Source organism: Pelobates fuscus, chromosome 5, assembly GCF_036172605.1.
Source record: "Pelobates fuscus isolate aPelFus1 chromosome 5, aPelFus1.pri, whole genome shotgun sequence".
NCBI lineage: Eukaryota > Metazoa > Chordata > Amphibia > Anura > Pelobatidae > Pelobates > Pelobates fuscus.
Window position 1 is genome coordinate 329,058,141 of NC_086321.1, and position 19,976 is coordinate 329,078,116.

The 19,976-nt window shown below is 37.9% G+C and overlaps 1 protein-coding gene and 1 long non-coding RNA gene across 4 annotated transcripts in view; one reads left to right on the forward strand and one right to left on the reverse strand.

The window, feature by feature from the left end:
- The window catches only part of SGK2 (serum/glucocorticoid regulated kinase 2), a 538,190-nt gene extending 523,848 nt beyond the window's left edge, over window positions 1–14,342 (forward strand). For all 3 annotated transcript variants that reach the window (XM_063455696.1, XM_063455694.1, XM_063455695.1), the window contains exons 6-12: window positions 5,331–5,443; window positions 7,112–7,148; window positions 7,655–7,741; window positions 9,304–9,399; window positions 9,819–9,974; window positions 11,385–11,474; window positions 12,187–14,342. In XM_063455696.1, the coding sequence (XP_063311766.1) occupies window positions 5,331–5,443; window positions 7,112–7,148; window positions 7,655–7,741; window positions 9,304–9,399; window positions 9,819–9,974; window positions 11,385–11,474; window positions 12,187–12,348 (741 nt within the window). In that variant the 3' untranslated portion in view covers window positions 12,349–14,342. The remainder of the gene's footprint in view (window positions 1–5,330; window positions 5,444–7,111; window positions 7,149–7,654; window positions 7,742–9,303; window positions 9,400–9,818; window positions 9,975–11,384; window positions 11,475–12,186) is intronic.
- The window catches only part of LOC134611620 (uncharacterized), a 38,307-nt gene that overhangs the window by 4,608 nt on the left and 13,723 nt on the right, over window positions 1–19,976 (reverse strand). Inside the window, exon 2 of the long non-coding RNA XR_010090905.1 lies at window positions 14,532–14,617. This is a non-coding gene — a long non-coding RNA (uncharacterized LOC134611620). The remainder of the gene's footprint in view (window positions 1–14,531; window positions 14,618–19,976) is intronic.

Here is a 19,976-nt window from a genome sequence, read left to right on the forward strand (position 1 = left end):
ACCTTCTCTTTTCATAAGAGCGGTGGTTTCTAATAGTCACGGTGTGGATCAGCCATTTTGTTGCCAGCTGAACTCTTAAATCTGTCTGAGCAGTTATCTTCTCAACATTTGCAAGCAGGAACCTACATCCTTTGCTTTCCCAATACACTGTACTACAGAATATGTTGGTACTCTGTAATTACCATTTTTTTGCAAGTTTCTACTCAAATAAGAAATACTCTGCTGCTCTCTATAGACTTAGTAGAACTTGGCCATGGTCCATCAATATCTTATAACTTTGCCAGTTCTGAAAGAGAACCATTAAACCATCCCATTTGAAACGCCAACATTGAAATGGCGCCTGTGACGGACCGCCTGGCACCCCAACCCGGTACCTCTGCCAATCGCTGCTTCCTAGTAATCCTTGAGAACCATAAGCACCTGCACCGGACACCATTACCACCATAAACCCCACAAACCACCACAGCTTGGTTGGGGTCTCGCTGTCCTCCACCCAGCCTTGACCCAAGACCAAGATCTAACTTCCAGTGGGTAGACCTCTCCTAGTCTAGAGAGCAAAGCAGGCTGCTCTTACAAGAGCAAGTGTTGTGATCCGAAGGAAGTATAGTGATTATAGCAATCCCCAGAGTGTGAATATAGCTCCCAAACGCCCAAACATGAGCCTAGACTTCATGAAGGGGTAAGACGTTCTGTTTAATGGCAGCTACAACTGGCCTTATATGCAGGTCCCCATGCAAGGGGTTTCTGGTTACATATTCCAGGGGCATTCCCCACTGGACCTGAGAGTAGACTACAGCAGAAACAAACGAAAGGAAAATGTTACCTGCGCTTTCTCCTTAATCCCTATGTATATTTAGACAAATGGAGGTCATTTAGTTGCTCCAATGGCCATTGGAGGGAATGCCCGCCTGCCAACGTCAAGGCAGACCCCCCTAAGCGGGTCCTAACACTGACCCTTCAGCCTGCTTCCTTGAGCTTCTGGCAAAGATATCTCTAATGAGACAGGAAGGGGTATTTTTATATACACCCCTATACTTATTAACCCTTAATAGGGAACACATGGGATGGGCAGCAGCATTGTAACCAGGCTGTGTGATACAAAGTAAATACAAATACAAAAAGAGAAGTCCTGCGCTTAGTCCCATTACTGCTGGGCCAGCAGCAAGGACTACAATACACATCAGCCCCAATATATAGTAAAAACCAAAGAAAAGAAAATGTTACCTGCGCTTTCTCCTTAATCCCTATGTATATTTAGACAAATGGAGGTCATTTAGTTGCTCCAATGGCCATTGGAGGGAATGCCCGCCTGCCAACGTCAAGGCAGACCCCCCCTAAGCGGGTCCTAACACTGACCCTTCAGCCTGCTTCCTTGAGCTTCTGGCAAAGATATCTCTAATGAGACAGGAAGGGGTATTTTTTATATACACCCCTATCCTTATTAACCCTTAATAGGGAACACATGGGATGGGCAGCAGCATTGTAACCAGGCTGTGTGATACAAAGTAAATACAAATACAAAAAGAGAAGTCCTGCGCTTAGTCCCATTACTGCTGGGCCAGCAGCAAGGACTGCAATACACATCAGCCCCAATATATATAGTAAAAACCAAAGAAAAGAAAATGTTACCTGCGCTTTCTCCTTAATCCCTATGTATATTTAGACAAATGGAGGTCATTTAGTTGCTCCAATGGCCATTGGAGGGAATTCCCGCCTGCCAAGCAGAAACAAACACATGAACAAACAAACACATGATTACATTGACTCTCAGGTCTAGGACACTCCCACACCACACAAGATAATCCCTCCCCTGTGCCTGGGAGGTAATTAAGTCAGGAACTATACTAAACTCATTATCTCCAGGCACAGAAAACATACAATTTACAATACCCCAGAAGTACCCAAAAACACATGGAAACCCCACAAAAATCACGACAAACTGGGGGACCAACATATCAAAAAATCACCCAGATCGGTACAGGGTTTGGGATTTCCATGAAGGTCATAATCTGACCGACCACACATAAGGCTTCTGCCCAAAACAGTTCCAGAGAATCCGGGCTTGCGGTCGGTCTAGTTCGGTAGTTTAAAACCGAACAAACTACCGAACATATTTAAAAGTCTTACCCTGGAGCTTGTTCACCTTGTTCGTGGGAACGTTTCCACTGAACAGTGCCCTTCTTAGTTGTGTAGAACCAAACACAGGTGATCCTGGAAGTCCAGCGGTGTTCGGGAGTTTCAGTGTCTGAAAACAGTTCCATGAACTCGACGACCAAACATTGCTGCCTGCGTTCGCGGGAACAAGATGGCCGCCACCTCGTGGTCATTCATGTGAACTGTGGCCACCCAGACGAACACTTAGAACACTGCGGTGGAAAGTGTTACAAACTGTCAATTACGATTAACAAGCATTAGTTATTTACTAAAGTAAATATAATTAGGAAATCAAAGTAAATTTAAGGGCAAAACAGCCAGATTGCAAAAAAAATTGCTTTCAATTCGTCTTTTTTTTGTCCTTAAATTTAAAATTCACTTAGAATTCACTTTGAGTTCCCAACAATAAGCTGAAAAGGTGAAACGTTTTATCAGGCTATCTGTTTGAGTGTGGATTTAAAGCAATTTACAGGTCAGATGTTAAGATTGGGCATAGGCATTTAATAGAAGCAGTTGGGAGTGAAGTATAGTGTGCGTTACAGAGCATATATTGTACAAACCCTTAACTGTTGTGCTCTATTTTCAACACAACATGTTAAACCCATTACTCTGATGAGCAATGAAAATAGTTCATACTAGACTAATGTACAAATGTGTTTCAGCTGCTACGAATGAATCAAATGCCTTTAATCCATGCCAGAACAAATTGATCACAGTGAATTAGACTCCACTGGTAAATCCCAGATGGATCGATTTGTTCAAGTGCTTATTGAAAGGCATTTGATTAGTTCATAGCAGCTGAAACACATTTGTGCAGAAGTCTAATGTACATTTAGTAGTAAATTGGGCATACTGCCACTAGAATGCCTATTTTATTAATGCTGTATTAGCTAAAAGTCAAGGGCTATGATCAGTAGTTATTAGGTCTGTGGGTTAGGAGTTAAAGGTTGTAGTTAGAATTAGGAATTAAAGTTATGGAGTTAGGTCATGCAGTTTTGAGTTAGTGTGAGGACTTCAGGTCAGGAGTAGGGAATAGGAGTTTTTATGAGGACTTAAGGAATAGGATTTTATTTAGAGTATGTATCGTCCACATACATGCACTCACTAGATGTACTCTGCCAAAATGGCAACAATAGGAAATTGGACCAATCTGTAGTGGGATCCTGCTGAGTTAAAGGAACACTATAGTGTCAGGAATACAAACATCCATTACTGGCACTGTAGCCCCGAAGTGGCTGTTTAGATGACCAGCCTTCTCCGATATTAGTAAAAATACTATTTTACTCACTTTCTCCCTTGCCACACCAATCTCGCCACGGCGGGCCCCGTCTGGCTCCATTTGCAGGGCTGAGATCAATCAATCTTGATGATTTTAGCCAATACAATGTTTTTTTACGGAAAAGCATTTGGACGCCAATCACCTCATAGAGATGCATTGAATCAGTGCATCTGTATGGAGAATGTTCAGTGTCTCCATGCAGAGGGTAGACACTCTCCATGCCAGTGCTGCACACATTGCAGCACACAGATAAGAAGCACCTCTTGTGGTCATCTGAGTGACTGCAACTAGAGGTGTTCCTAGGCACCAATGTATATACTGTTTTCGTCTTAAAAAGGCAGCGTTTACATTGCCGAACCTGCGAGGACATGCTGTAGACACCTGAAAGACTACAATTAAGCTGTAGTGGTTCTGGAGACTATAGTGTCCCTTTAGGTTGACATTAATATGATTTGCATCTGCATTCATCTTAATAGTTATAAGGTACTCACTGATACATAGATAAAAATCTGTGCGTATTTCAGTGCACTGATTACATAAACTCAAAAGTCTTTGAGATGGAATCTCGCAATACAAATTAACAATTCAAGAATGTATTTTTTTTTAATTTTACAAAATCACTAATAACTTCAAATAACATCATAGTTTTTGATAAAAACAACCTGGCACGGCACAGATTCCTTGTAATTGAAACAGTGTGATTCTTACTTGTGGCAGGATGCCCAGTCTTTATTAATTGACTTATTATGCGTCACGCATTTTATAGTTTGAAAGGGCAGAGTACACTCGAAATATGCTCTTATCTTGTTTAGCATCTCATTGCATTTTTATACTAAAAAAAAACGAGATCTATTATTAAACTATCGCAGCAGTTTATTGCTTAAATTATACCGGATCAGAAGAGCGATATTACCTGCTTTTGTTTACATGGGCGAGGAAGTCAAAAGTACTTTGTACGGCTGACGGGCATTTTTCTTTTTTTGGAGCAACACTAAACCAATTCCTTCTGAAAACCAGCATGAACTCATTTGTTAAATTAGGAGCCCTTGATTAATGACTATAGCATTGGACTTCAACCTTTCCTCACCCACAGCACACAGATTTTAATTGGCACAAAGTAATTTATTCAGATTGGTAAACACTATGGCAGATCTCTAAATATAGTTCCATGATAAATAATGGTGGATTAATTAGAGTAATCAGTCTTGTCTCTTTTTTTCTTGATTCCCCCCCATCTTTCATATTGCTTATTAATATCCTTTCCTTTAACTGACACTTCCTATTAAAGGACCACTCTAGTGCCAGGAAAGCATACTCGTTTTCCTGGCACTAGAGTGCCCTGAGGGTGCCCCCACCCTCAGGGACCCCCTCCCGCCCGGCTCTGGAAAGGGGAAAGGGGTAAAAACTTACCTTTTTCCAGCGCTGGGCGGAGAGATCTCCTTCTGCTCTCCTCCTCCGATCCTCCTCTTCTCCTCCCCGTCGGCTGAATGCGCACGCGCGGCAAGAGCTGCGCGCGCATTCAGCCAGTCACATAGGAAAGCATTCATAATGCTTTCCTATGGACGCTGGCGTGCTCTCACTGTGAAAATCACAGTGAGAAGCCTGCAAGCGCCTCTAGCGGCTGTCAATGAGACAGCCACTAGAGGACATAGGGGGAAGGCTTAACCCATTCATAAACATAGCAGTTTCTCTGAAACTGCTATGTTTATGAAAAAATGGGTTAACCCTAGAAGGACCTGGCACCCAGACCACCTCATTAAGCTGAAGTGGTCTGGGTGCCTAGAGTGGTCCTTTAAGCAATATTTACCTTTTTCACAATTCCATCACTTTTCTCTAATGTCTTATATTACTTTTACATCTTCACCTCACACCCAAATGTTTTACTCTCTCTTGCCAGCTCTTCTTCCACTTACAAAGAGAACGCTCATTTTTGGAGCCTCGAGCTCGTTTCTACTCTGCTGAAGTCGCCAGCGCGATCGGTTATCTGCACTCCCAAAATATAATCTACAGGTAATGTCCATCACAGAGTGGTACATTATTAAACCCTCTCTTGATGCTAGGAAGGTGGGTGAACTGTTAAATAATCAATAAACATGTTAAAATTGAGAATCCTGTGGGTTGAAAATAAGAAGATGAAGTCTGGAGTGTCTGTGTGTTAATGTATGTCTATGTATGTGTTTTACAGTGTGTTTGTGTATGTTTGTCTCTGTGTGTATGTGTGCTAGTGTATCTATGTCTACTGTGTGTGTGTGTGTGTGTGTGTATGTAGGCATGCTTGTGCTTGTATTTGTGTGACTGTGTGCTAGTGTTTGTATTTGTATACACACTACTGTTTGTCCATGTACAAGTGTGTGTATGTGTGTTGCTAAGTAAGTTAATGTGTGTAATAGTTAATTATGTATGTGAGGCTAATCATGTATGTGTTTGCATGGGCTTCTCAAGCCTAGGGCCCTGCACATGGCAAGGATGGCTCTGAAGATATTGAATGCTGGTATATAGGGATGGAAGTATTGTAACTGTCTACCCACAATCAGCAAAAGTACATGGGCATGCCAAGAACTTCACAGCAACAAAACATGTAACAGGCAAAAAAAACAGATCCTTAATAATAAAATAAAAATATGTTATGTAATAACAATATTATACTATACAGGTTGACAGTATTATGTCTGACACTTGATGTTTAAATCAGAAGTTATGGGAAAAATGCCACACCAAATCACTGTACATGGTCTAAATTATTCAATTATAGTCTACCATATTCTAAGCTAGTAGTGCAGTCATGATAATTATGTCAAGTCTCCTTCCATTATTAATCTATTTTATCCAGGCTTGGCTGAAGCCAGTTGGCCGTCATCCACTGTATGAGAAAGATTTGACGAGTAATTTATCATTAAGAGTACTCTATCATTGCCGCTGTTGAAATCAAAACTAAAACACACCATGAGCACAGCAGTGGTAGCCCAGGCTGTTTTTTTCTGATAATGTCTCTTGTTGTGTATGTAGATTGAGACACAATTTGATCAATATAGTTCTCTACATTCCAGTAGAACAGCTTTAGATGAGTTTACTTGTGAGGACACTTACTGTAATTTGCAAGATGCGAAAGATGTAAACCACCAGTCCACGGGATTTTTCCAAGTACCCAGTTAAAATGCCATGCTCCATAATTTCAAAAACCACCATGAGGTCCAGGAGGGATAGGATTGAACACTCACCTCTGTAACTTGCCACGAATAGGTCAGGTGGTACATGTACCAATGCTGACTCAATTATATGCCATTTCTCATATCCTGTGTCATAAATGTTGCTGGTTGATAACCTGGTTTCCTATTCATTGATATTCCGTACAAAATGAATGTTTAACATTGGTCTGCAATTAGCTCTTGCCTTTAGAAAAGATGAGCACACTGCTTCCTTTGTAGGTATTAGAAAGGGCCCTCCTTATAATGAGCATGACACTAATTAGTTTAAGGAAATGTTGTCCTGGATTGTAACTGTAGGTTGTATACGAGAACTCTTGGACTATGTTGACTATTGACTACATTGTCGTGTTAATACGGGATGTTATAACGGCATTAGTTGTGTAGTAACTGTATATTTAAACTTGTGCACATTTTATTAAAATAGCCTTGAACTAATCTTGACATGTGATTGGTTGTCATCCTTTTCCCACAGAGATTTAAAACCGGAAAATATCCTACTGGATAGCCAGGTAAAGTACAGAGTACAAACGGGGAACATAAACATACAATAAAGAGATGGAGAGGGTAACTGTGAGACAGTGGGGAAAAAAATCTATTTCGAGAAAAAGAAAAAATGGCTCAGCACTCCCTTCTTGATAGTGTTAAATATTTGCCATTATTCCATGAAACACACAGCACACTTTATCCAGGACATGGCTTGTTAAAGACCATTTGAACCAGTCTAAACCTGATAGAATTTTGTACAGTCAAGGTGACTTTTTAACACGGAGTAAAATGTTGGACAATTTGTTCTTTACTTCACTGAAGTTATTGCAAAACAAGGCATAACACACATTTCATTTACCCCGCTGGGATTTTGTGATGAGTGATCGCTACTACTTTAAAAAGTATATTTGGTATAAAATGACCAATATAATATTATATATATTCAGTTACTAAACACAATCCGCTAATAATGTAATTGCAGGTATGATATTTTTGCCCTATATGACCTACCTCTTGTATTATAATCTAGGGCCATGTGGTACTGACTGATTTTGGACTTTGTAAAGAAGGGATGGAACCAGAGGAGACCACCTGCACCTTCTGTGGCACCCCTGAGGTACACACACCACTAAAGCGGTGCTAGCGAAAAATGGCTGTACAGGGCTTATACTGGCCATAGTCACAAGGATGACTCCCATTTCTCTTGATGCACTCCGTCACAATAGTGTTGCTGGACGGTTTACTTGTTGCAGGGCTAACTCATCATTACACTTCCACTGTAGAAGAGAGGTCTTTATCGTATCAGTCTTCTACAGGTTGAGCCCTGGGTATTTGCTGCCATTATGACTTCTCCAGCACATTGACATATTAGTATACAGCATGGCTGGTCATTGAAAGCTTAATTAGGAAAAAAGGTGATGGTCAGGACTGGCAGCTTTGGATTTTAATTGTTAACAGGCAATGTGTAGATCTGATTCCTAAAAATGGTTAACAGGCAATGTGTAGATCTGATTTCTAAAAATGGTTAACAGGCAATGTGTAGATCTGATTCCTAAAAATGGTTAACAGGCAATGTGTAGATCTGATTTCTAAAAATGGTTAACAGGCAATGTGTAGATCCGATTCCTAAAAATGGTTAACAGGCAATGTGTAGATCTGATTTCCAAAAATGGTTAACAGGCAATGTGTAGATCTGATTCCTAAAAATGGTTAACAGGCAATGTGTAGATCTGATTCCTAAAAATGGTTAACAGGCAATGTGTAGATCTGATTTCTAAAAATGGTTAACAGGCAATGTGTAGATCTGATTCCTAAAAATGGTTAACAGGCAATGTGTAGATCTGATTCCTAAAAATGGTTAACAGGCAATGTGTAGATCTGATTCCTAAAAATGGTTAACAGGCAATGTGTAGATCTGATTCCTAAAAATGGTTAACAGGCAATGTGTAGATCTGATTCCTAAAAATGGTTAACAGGCAATGTGTAGATCTGATTTCTAAAAATGGTTAACAGGCAATGTGTAGATCTGATTCCTAAAAATGGTTAACAGGCAATGTGTAGATCTGATTTCTAAAAAGGGTTAACAGGCAATGTGTAGATCTGATTCCTAAAAATGCTTAACAGGCAATCACTGGCACATCCAGCCACATGTGTTTTTGCATGTGGACACACTTGGTCCCAAGACTGGCTGGATATTGGGTGGTACTGCTGCAGTGGAATGAAAGAGTTATTTACTAAAGTGTGAATTTAGGGGAATTCAAAGTGAACATCAAAATATACACCACAATTGGAGAACTGGAAAAATTCTTTAAATCAGCAACGTTTCTGATTCACCTATTTTGACCTAAAAAATTATTTTGAATTCCTGACTATTCACACATTAGCTAACGATCCTGTCGTCGTTAATATTGCTGTTAGAACACACGTTTGCAAGCTTTATGTATTTCTATTTGTCCACTTTATGTAGTGTTGGCAATTTTGGGAGACTCCTTAATCTAGCTGCAACATGGGCGTTACTTAACAGAAATTTCAAACGGAGATTCTGTTTAGCTGATAGGTTATTAGTGTTGTTTTAAATTGATTTGCCTTCTTTGATGCTGTGTTGACACTGCCTTTACTTGTTTAATACTGGTGACAGTGATAAAATTCTTGGTCACATCTTTGCCTTGTTCTGTGCAGTATCTCGCCCCTGAGGTCCTGAAGAAGCAGCCGTATGACCGCACTGTGGACTGGTGGTGCCTGGGAGCTGTCCTGTATGAGATGCTGTATGGACTGGTAAATATCCTTATAATAGGATACAAGTAAATACTTGTACCTCTAGGATCCCAGCTATGATATCTCTGCGCTCTCACTTCGCTCTTTAATCACCTTGTGTGCTCTCTGTATTGGCAATGACAATGTAGGGGTGCTTGGAACAGCTCCCGAAAAATAAGCCAGAAACAAAACTTGTCTCAGAATGGATGAGCAGGTGATGGTTTGTCTTTCATTTTCATTTCATCTCTTTTAACCAACATTTTGGATTTGCCTCCACCCACAATCACTGACTTAAGACTTAAGATTTAACCAGAAGTTTCTTTATCTATGCCCATCCCGTTTGAAAACGTATCCAACCTTGTCGTAAACTTCATTGTATTCCTGCTTGCATAGCTTGCTCCTTTCTTCTCATACTTCTCTACATCCCTTGCTCTCTCCAGCCTCCATTTTACAGCCGGGATGTTTCCCAGATGTATGACAACATTCTAAACCAGCCCCTACAACTACCAGGAGGAAAGACCACCGCAACCTGTGACATCCTCCGTGGACTGCTCCACAAGGACCAACACAGCCGTCTAGGAGCCAAGGCTGACTTTGTACAGTACCATAACTTTCTCAATATTTTCTGCCAGGAATTTAGTCGTTAAACCCAGAATTTTGAGATATATAACTAACATTTAGGCTGGTTGAAGTGAAATTTAAAAACGTGATTTCTGGAACTCTGCAGAACAGTCATACAGACCTGTATTCCTAACATGTTAGTGTCCCTCTCCCTAGCTGAGATAGTCCCATGTTACGCCCATCCCATGTGTCCAATAAAAATTATTAAAATAAATTATTTACCTACCTTTTTTCCAGAGCTCGGGGTCCCTCGGAGCTGCTTACTTCTCTGCAGTATTTGGGACCTGATGCTCATTAGTGGCAAGTGTCACCAATATCTAATCTTATTGAATCAATGCTTTCCTGTGGGGGCTTAGGTTTCTCGTGACCGGATTTTACTTGTTTATGACCACTGAAGTGTCTCTAGTGGCTGTTAGGAAGATATCCACTAGAAGTGGATTTAATCCTGTACTGTAAATATTGCAGTTTCTTTAAAACTTTCATTGAGTTGAAGTGGCCTGGGTGACTTCGGTGGCCTTTAACTATGTTGGGAGAATGAATGAAGTTTCTGATTTTACAATATGACTAGTGGTAAAATATGTCTTCCATGCTACTTTAGACTGGATCACCACTGAAACCAAAGAGGTTCAGAACCATGCGACATAACCCTTGGTAGCAGCTGCCCCATTAAACGCAATTTCAATGACAGGTCGTACTGGATCAGCTCAATCTCTATTTCCCAAGTTGATTCCCGATTAACTAAGTAAGGATTCAGCTCAGTTGCTCCTCGTGGGAGCTGTTAGTGCATCCTGCATTTACCTTATCTAATCTTATCAAAGCTAAGTATAAGGTCAAGTTGGCCTGGTAACATTTTACTGAATAGTAAGTTGATCACTTTTAGTGAAAACAGGAATGTAAAGAAATAAAAACATGTTTGATCCATTTAAGATAATTTTACATTGACAGAAAAAATGGACAGTATCTTTACATTACATTAAAATGTAGTAGTTTAGGTTCTTAGACTGCCCCTTTAAATATGTGACCTTGTCAGCTATGTATATCTTGTCACTGCCAAATAGATGACTTCACAAATCATTAATAATATGAATTAATATTTTACAATGGTTTGTGTATTATAGCCAGTTTAAAAATCTAAGTAAAAAAAAAAAAGCCAAGCAGAGCATACATAAAAAAGACCCTAAATTGACACAATGTTCCTCTAGTAGTCTATACAAAGTCAATACAACAGCGTACCAATTCATTATGAGTGGAGTCGCTAACACAGAGAATACTTTGATGCTGTTACAGTATTTATTAATTATTATTGGATATCATGTTTTGGCAATGTGTTTTTGGATGATAAACCCTAAATGTTTTGTCATTGTGTACATTGTTTGCTCCTGCAGCTTGAAATCAAGAATCACGTCTTCTTCAGTCCGATTAACTGGGACGACCTGTATAATAAGAGGATCCCTCCACCATACAACCCCAATGTGGTAAATCATCTTCTCTGATGTCTCTTAGGTTTATTGTAACATTTTTGCATTAATTCACTTTGTATGTACTGGTATTAAAAATCAAGTGTCATTTGAATGCTGTTTAAATGATGGTTTGGACTGTAGCTATAATACAGGGAACATTGTAGCATAGAGACTGCTCTGTATTGATGATATGAGTGTAGCATCATTAAAGGAATGCTACAAAAACACCATAACCACTGCATACTGTTGTAGTGGTTATAGTGCTAGGATTGTCCTAGTGACATCCTACAGTAAGATATCAATCCATTATAGCAAGCAGTTTGTACTGCATCCAGTTTTCTCCAGCAAGACAATGTGGATATCTCTGTAGAGTGAAACATGGCCAAGGCGGACCTCTCACCTGCTGCTCTCAGCCATAGAGCGTGGTACTGCATGGTACGGCTTTGTTCTACAGAGAAATTTGAATTATCATGCTACAGAAGACCAGACGCAGGGGATTTACTGCAACCCAGATTAATTGTCAAACCGTGCTAAAGCAGTATGACATCTTATTGTAGGGCAGCGACATCGAACTACTGGCACCAACACCACTACAGCGTGTCCCTTTAAAATATTTAAATTATGATGCTCAACAATTTTAATTTTTGAATGCATCAGTTCAGTTAAAAGAAGACTAATGACATTTATCCACTTCCAGTCTGTCTAACCATACTATTTCTTTCCTCAGGCTGGCCCAGCAGACCTGCGTCACTTTGACCCTGAGTTCACACAAGAAGCTGTCCCAAATTCATTGAGCCGCACTCCTGACATGAATCTTGGCAGTTCCGGCTGTTCTGGTGCATTCTTTGGGTTCTCCTATGCACAAAGCGACGATGATATATTGAGCTGAGTGCCTTACAGGCCCCTTGAGCTTTTTGGTGTAAGAATGCATAAACAGGGCAGCTTGGGGACACCTCTCACTCTCCATCTTCAGACTGGAGAGCTCTAGCCCTCATTTATTATTTAGGGCTATGTTTTGGTGTCACCTATAATTCTTTAACACCTGGATTTATCATCACATGAAGACGAATGAACGGCATTGGGGTGGAGACGTTCGGGATGCCGATATTTTGAAAATATCTTTGAAAATACACAACAGGACAGGCTCAGCCACAGAATGTATCCATCCAGCTATATAGTATTTAGTTATGTGTTCGGGACTGTATCATGAAATTTTAATATATTGCAAACAGCGCAGAGAGAGTGCTTTCATTTATCCTCCAGGACCCTCTTACCTAGTTCCCTTGCTAATTAGTTTTGTTATTTGTTGTTACTTTCTCCCTTCGTAATGAGAGAGGCAGCCATAAAGAGGTCCAATTGACCTTCTACAAGCACTAAACTGTCTCTTTTACATTGCTGTGTTGACCCCCTCATCACTTTTATTATAGACAGTTAAAAATACTTCCTTTGGTGTCGAGTTAGGTAAATTAATCTTGCAGATTGCTAACTTTGATTTACTGTTTGCAGCATTTTATAAACTTCTCCAGTTAAAAAAAAAAAATGTGGTCACTCTCGCCAACCTGTATTACTCCAGCAAGTGAACTACAACTCCCAAGAGCCTCTGCAACAATTTTAAAGTCCCTCTTCTTCTGTTCGTGTGTAATTGCTTTTGCTTTATGATCTCCTATCTCATTTTATTCCCCATCCAGATTTTGCAATAACAAACTAATCACTTGGACAAAAGCAGTTAGGATTTGAGTGTCCTAGACTCTAGAGTTACTGTTAAAATAGAAGCAATATTATGTGTAAACAGTGATCTGGAACTGTGTGAAGCCACAACACTAAGTTTTGCATTCCATAACAAAGTGTGTTATAGCATGTGATGACCCACACAAGTAAAAGATCATTTATTTTATTGCCCTTATTGAAATAAGTCTTTGATGCTAATCTGGCAAGTGTACTACATTCCCAAGATGCGCAAAGAAACTACTGAAAATAGACAAAAATTAAATTACTCTTATTTTCTTTTGTGGTAAGGGGGGCTTGAAAATTCGTGTTTTTTTTTATGATGTTTGTAGATGCCAGAATATTTAGATATTTTGATGCAGCCTATTGTGATACAAAGTGAATTTAATGAATGAGAAAACTGAGGGGTCTCTTTCCTATAATACTTAGGAAATTCTGCATTAACTGCTATACATCACAGCTTGGGAATGCAGTAAATCTTCAAGATTGACATATTTGTTTTTCTGTTTGGACATTAAAATAAGTTTGTATTTGCTGTTCCTTTTAGATCTAAACAGTTGTGCTCCTTATACTGTCTCAATATACTGTAATCCCTATTTTCTATGATTTGTTCCCTCATATTAATCCCTCATTATCACCTGACTGATATTATTTATTCTTGGGCACAGCAATATATGCTTACCATATATTATTTGTCTCTCTTTACTATACCAATACGTCTACATTTTGCATAAAGAAATATGTTTTCACTAAATAGAGGGATTATTTGCTAAATGATGAATTGTACTATATTGAAAAGTGAATTGCAAATAATATGCCAATACAGTTGCACAAGAACAATTCTCCAGTTCAGCTTACGGTAATTCAATTCTTTCTTTTTTAAATGCAAAATTCTAATTTTAGATCACCATAATTTGCTGTTTAGTGAATAAGCCATTGTGTCTTGCCTAGATGAGTATATATCCTAGATTTCACTATGAAAAATTTTAATTTTTTTTTCATGGAAAGGCTTTCTCTGTATAGAGGTAAGTCCCTAGAAGGACATTTGGACCAATATTGTGCATGTGATGTAGGAATAAGCTATATGCTACTACTGTGAATAAAACTGTGGGCTGCATTTGACACGAGGATTTTGCAATAAAGTTATATATAGGTGAATTATTTGTCATTGATTTCACACTTTTCATTATGCATCAAAAAAATGCAAGAATTGGAAATAGACATTTTTATGTAAATATATACGAAAAGATAATGCAGTAAAAATACTAACTATGAAATGTCCCTTAAAGGAAAACAACTTCATTTGTATGACATCATGGGAGCAGAAATCCCAGGGCACTATCTTACCTCCAAAGGTTTTCAAACAGGAGGAGGGCGTCCGGGCGTCCTAGGGTAACAACTTTGGGATCAAACCGATGTAAAATGGTTTACCCCTGAAAGGAAGACGACATTGAGATGAAGATCAAGTCAGATGGTAGCGTTCTTCAAAGTATAAATGTTCTGTATTATCTCTTGCAGACAGGGTTATTTACTAAGGGGTTTATTCACTAAGCTCCAAATGTATTAAAATATATGCAAAAACAGCCAATACTTAGCATAAAACTATTAAAATAGTAAAGCTGTTAGTTGAGATTTCTTACAAATCCGCTATTTAATGGCAGTTTTTGTCATTTTCCATTCGCAACAATTCACGAATAACTTGATATGTTTTCGATTACGAAATTTTGGCTTCAAACTCACATAATTTCCCAGCAGTTAACACTTTAGTGAATATCCAGACAAAGTGTAATTGTGTGCTCGATCATTTCTCTCTTAACTTTTTTAGTATATCATATCTTCTCACGAATGAAAGTAGTTGCAACTTCTGATCAGTGGGTTTATGGATTATGTACAATTCCAATTAATGATGGGGGGAACGGGATTTACTGAGAGAATTCAGCCACTTTCTGGACCCAGCAGAAGTTGCAGAGTTTCAGAAAACATTCATTGGTTTCTTTGTTTATCAATCTTTTCCCATCAATACAGTGAACAAGTGTCCTGAGCTGCAGTCTGGAGTGTTCCTTTCGAATATACTGGTAGTATCAATTCTGTCCTTTTAAAACTCAGTCTCGCAAGCAGATCTACTTAGTGTTTCATCCTACTGTTGTCCATACATTTTTTATCTTTGTTGGTTACTAATATCTATATCTCATCATCTGCTTGAAAGCTATTGAAATATAAATAAAACCTTACTGGTAAATAGATGCACTGTATTTTCTTTTTATGAGTTCATTATATACCACTGTGGTACTGATGCAGAATAAGCACATTCATTAAAAATAAGGCGGATGACGGGGATGACGTAGGACGTGGGACGGCGCACGGAGGCACGCCGCGTCTCGCGGGTTTTTTTCCTTGGCCGGAAGATGGGAGACACTGAGCAGAGCGGGGCGTTGTGAGGGAAGACGCCTGATTTGCTTTCCGCTGCGGTTGGCGGTACTGGGCGAAGCGGTGTTGCTGAGCGGTTGCTGAGCGGTCGAGAGAGAAGACAGGTCCCAAACGCTTATTTTTCTAAGTGGAAAACTAATTCCGTCCGCCCAGTGACTGCTGGAAAAGAGTGATGGGAGTGATGGGAGTGACCCCCCAGGACACTTAAACGGAGAAGTGGATAAGTATACCGGCTGGTTTGCTATATATATATGCTACATGTATGCTATATCCACGTATTAGCTAACAGAGCTTTATATCACCCAGTCACTCAGTCACTAAGTGTACATTAAGGTCCATATTCAGGTTTTATACCCTACTACGTATTACTATTTACTACTATTGCACTACTATCGCAGTAATTGATATCCTTATCTTCCTTTAATCATTTACTAAGAACTATTAAGATTTAAAGGAAACCTTACTGAGAAAAAAATATAGGAACATAAAACAAAAAAAAAAAATATATATATAAAAAAAAAAAAAAAAAAAAACAGAGAAAGAAATAGAACGCTAATAGAAAGAGAAAGTGAAAGAGAAGGGAAAGAGAGGAGGAGTAAATGGCCTCAAAAAAAAACTCAGAAGGTAAACAGAATTTAAAAAGAACTGCTAAAAAACAAGAACCAGCTATAGAAAGGAGGACTTCAGGTTTTTTCTCTCCCCAATTAAACAAGGGGAGTAGTACTAAATCTATACAAGAAGAATCAATACCTATATTGGACCCCAAAGAGACTGAGATAGACAAAACTTTGTCAGATAGCTCATGGGAAGAAAACGTATCTATCACTGCCGGTTATTTATCCAAATGCCTGGAGATCCAATTTGAGAAAATAAAAGAAGAAATAAACCTGCAGTCTAGAGAAATAAAAAATGAGATTCTAAATATAGGAAGAAGAGTGGTATTGTTAGAAGAGAAGACGGACCAAATAAATATACAACAAAAAAACAATACGGATAATATAAATAAATTGGATGAAACTCTAGAGACCCTGAAAAAGAAGATTACGGATTTAGAAGATAGATCTAGAAGACAAAACCTCCGAATTAGGGGGATCCCGGAGACTGTTGTAAATGCAAATCTAGAAGACTATTGTGTAGAGTTTTTTTTGTTTCTGGGGGTTAATTCAGATAACGGCACAAGCGGCATTGAAAGATGTCATAGAATTTATAAACCTGGTAATGTACCAGAACAAGCCCCGAGAGACACAATTATTTGCCTACAATCATTCCGTTTCAAGACGCAAATTATGAAGGCAATGACAACAAAAGACCTGAAGGGGTCAATCTTCCATCAAATTAAGATTTTTCAAGATCTCTCATACCAGACCAGACTTCAAAGGAAATTTTTTACCAACCAGACAGAGGTCCTTAGAAAAAATGCAATTAAATATGCCTGGGGATTTCCGACACGTATAAACCTAACACATAATAACCAAAGACTGACCTTTGATAAACCGCAGAAATTAGAACAATGGCTACTAGAAGGGAATTTAAAATAAGTTATTGCACAAGGTATTTTTTTTTTTTTTTTTTTTTTTTCCCTCGCACATATATAACACAACATAAAACAAATAAATTAGGATTAAAGCTACACTAGAGGCCATAGAAATGTAAAGAGTGGTCCTACACTATTAAGCTAAATCTCTCCTGAAAACTAAGAAAAAATGGGGGAAAGAAGTGATAAAGGGAAGAAAAGAGAAGGGAAAAGAGGGAGAAAAAAGGGGGAGAAAAAAAAAAAAGGGGGAAAAAACTAAAATAGATAAAAGAACAGGAGTGTTTATATTAACCACAATAATAATAAGTAAATACACGATATATTAGAGGTAATTTGATAGAAAGATTATGACACAAAATAAAGGTAATACCTTGGATTTAAAGGTATATTAAAATATAAAATACACTAAATACACTAAAAACAATTTTTTGGGTTTAATTAAAAGGCTATTTAGATCAAATAAAGGGAGAAAGAAAGAAAAAGAAAGAAAAAAACTAATGGAATGGGAATAAATATAGAAGTAACTTTATAGAAATATTTTGATATAAAATAAATGCAAATAAATGTAATATTTGAGAAACAAAGATATATTAAAATTCTAAACTTACACTAAAATTTAACGAAAGAGCTATTTTGGCAAAACAAGAAACAAAAAAATAAGAAAAAAAAAAGTATGAAATGGGAATAATAATTTTTTTTTTTTTTTTTTTTTTTTTCCCTTCTGGTATTATTTTTATCCACCACACCCGTCCGGCCAAGGAGAAACTCTAGCCCGCAGATCTCGACACTTTTTCTTTTCTGCGAGCATAGAATATGGGGACATTTTCGACGTCACTGATTAGAGAGTCGGTGTCGTTTTTGGATTGTTGTTTTCTCCCCCTGTGTTTTTGGCAGGGCTTCCCCCCGAAGGCTATGGGAGGCCTAGGTAGGGAGGAACACAAGGGAGGGAATAGATACATAGTTTTTTGCCTAGTAAAAGGCAGACATTGTACGTTTTATGTTGTGTTTTATATGTTTGTTAGTACAGATGGTGAACTTATCAGTCCTCGAAGGAAAAGAAATAGGATACATAAAATAAAATGAGGCTAGCGACGATTAATGCACAGGGGATAAACTCACAATTTAAAAGATATACAATCCTTGAGTTTCTCAAAAAAGAACAAATCCAGATTGCAGCCCTACAGGAAACCCACTGGAGAACGCAAGATAAAAACAATCTTAAATCTAAATTTTTTCCTACTATAATTAGTGCCTCTATGAGCCAAAAAAAGAAAAGAGGAGTAGCCTTCTTATTTTCTAGGAATATATCATTAAAAATTATATACCAAGAAATTGATTTGGAAGGCAGATACATTATATTAGTAGCAGAAATTAATAATCAAAAATATACGTTAGTGAACATATACGCACCAAATCAATCACAAATTGCATTTATTAAAAAAGTACTTAATAAAACTGAACGCGTGAAAATGGGCCGAGTTATGGTTATGGGAGATTTTAACTGCGTACCCGATATTGAGATAGACCGAAGTTCTAAAACAAAAACCAGTAACTATGGAAACTTGAAGATGACTGCTAAAAATTTTTCAGAATTAATTAAACAAGCCCAACTTTTAGATTATTGGAGGATATTTCATACGAAGGAAAATGATTTTTCCTGTTTCTCAAAAGCTTTCTGCTCATATTCTAGAATTGATCTCTTTTTGGGGGACAGAAATTTAGCGAGCCAAATTAAAAAGGTTTTTATAATAGCCACTACATGGTCAGATCATAATCCGGTCATCCTAGATATAAAAGAACAACATCAAAGAACAAGAGCTGACTGGAAAATGAAAGACTGGTTACTTAAAAATGAAGACAATCTTAAACAAATCAAAGATACAACAGATTATTTTTTCAAAGAAAACAGAAACAAAGATGTCTCTCCAGCAATGACTTGGTGTGCTTATAAATCAGTAATAAGGGGCCTTTTTATAAGCTTAGCAGCAAAAGAGAATAAATTAAATTAAAAAAAGGCAAATTTAGCTGAATTGTACATAAAACTAGACAATTTACTTGAACAAAATAAAAATAAACCATCTCGGAGTATTACTAATGAAATTATAGACACTGAAAAATTAATTAATGAACACCTTATGACAAAGGCTAATAATGCGTTGCATTACTTAAAACAGAAATGGTACTACACCGGAAATAGAGCAGAAAAACTAATGACGAACAGAATAAAAAAAGAAAAATCAAAAAGAATCATCACCAAAATTATTGATAATGGAGAGACTATCTTGAGACCTGAAAAAATAGCAGAAGCCTTCAAAAATTACTATCAAGATCTATACAATATTAAAGATCCTACCGAAACGGCGAACATTAGTGCATTTCTCGAGAACATAAAGAGTCCAAAAATTTCACAAATACAACTGCAGGAGCTTAATAAAACTTTTCAAGAAGAAGAACTGATTTTCTGTATCAACAAATTAAAAAAGAATAAATCCTCTGGTCCAGATGGATTTGATAACCTTTTTTACAAATTGTTAGGAAATAATATTAAAACGGACCTAATTGAAGTTTTCAATTCCTTTGTTACACCTAATAGCATTCCGGCAGAATTGTTACAAGCAAATATAGTGCCTATCCTTAAACAAGAAAAGGATGCAGAGAAGATAAAGAATTATCGTCCAATCTCATTGTTGAATACCGACATTAAAATATACTCTGCTATGATAGCAGAACGTTTAAAAAAAATTATATCAGAAATAATAAACAGAGACCAAGTCGGGTTTGTCCCGGAGAGGTCTTCAACCCATAACATCAGAAGATTGATTGACATATTG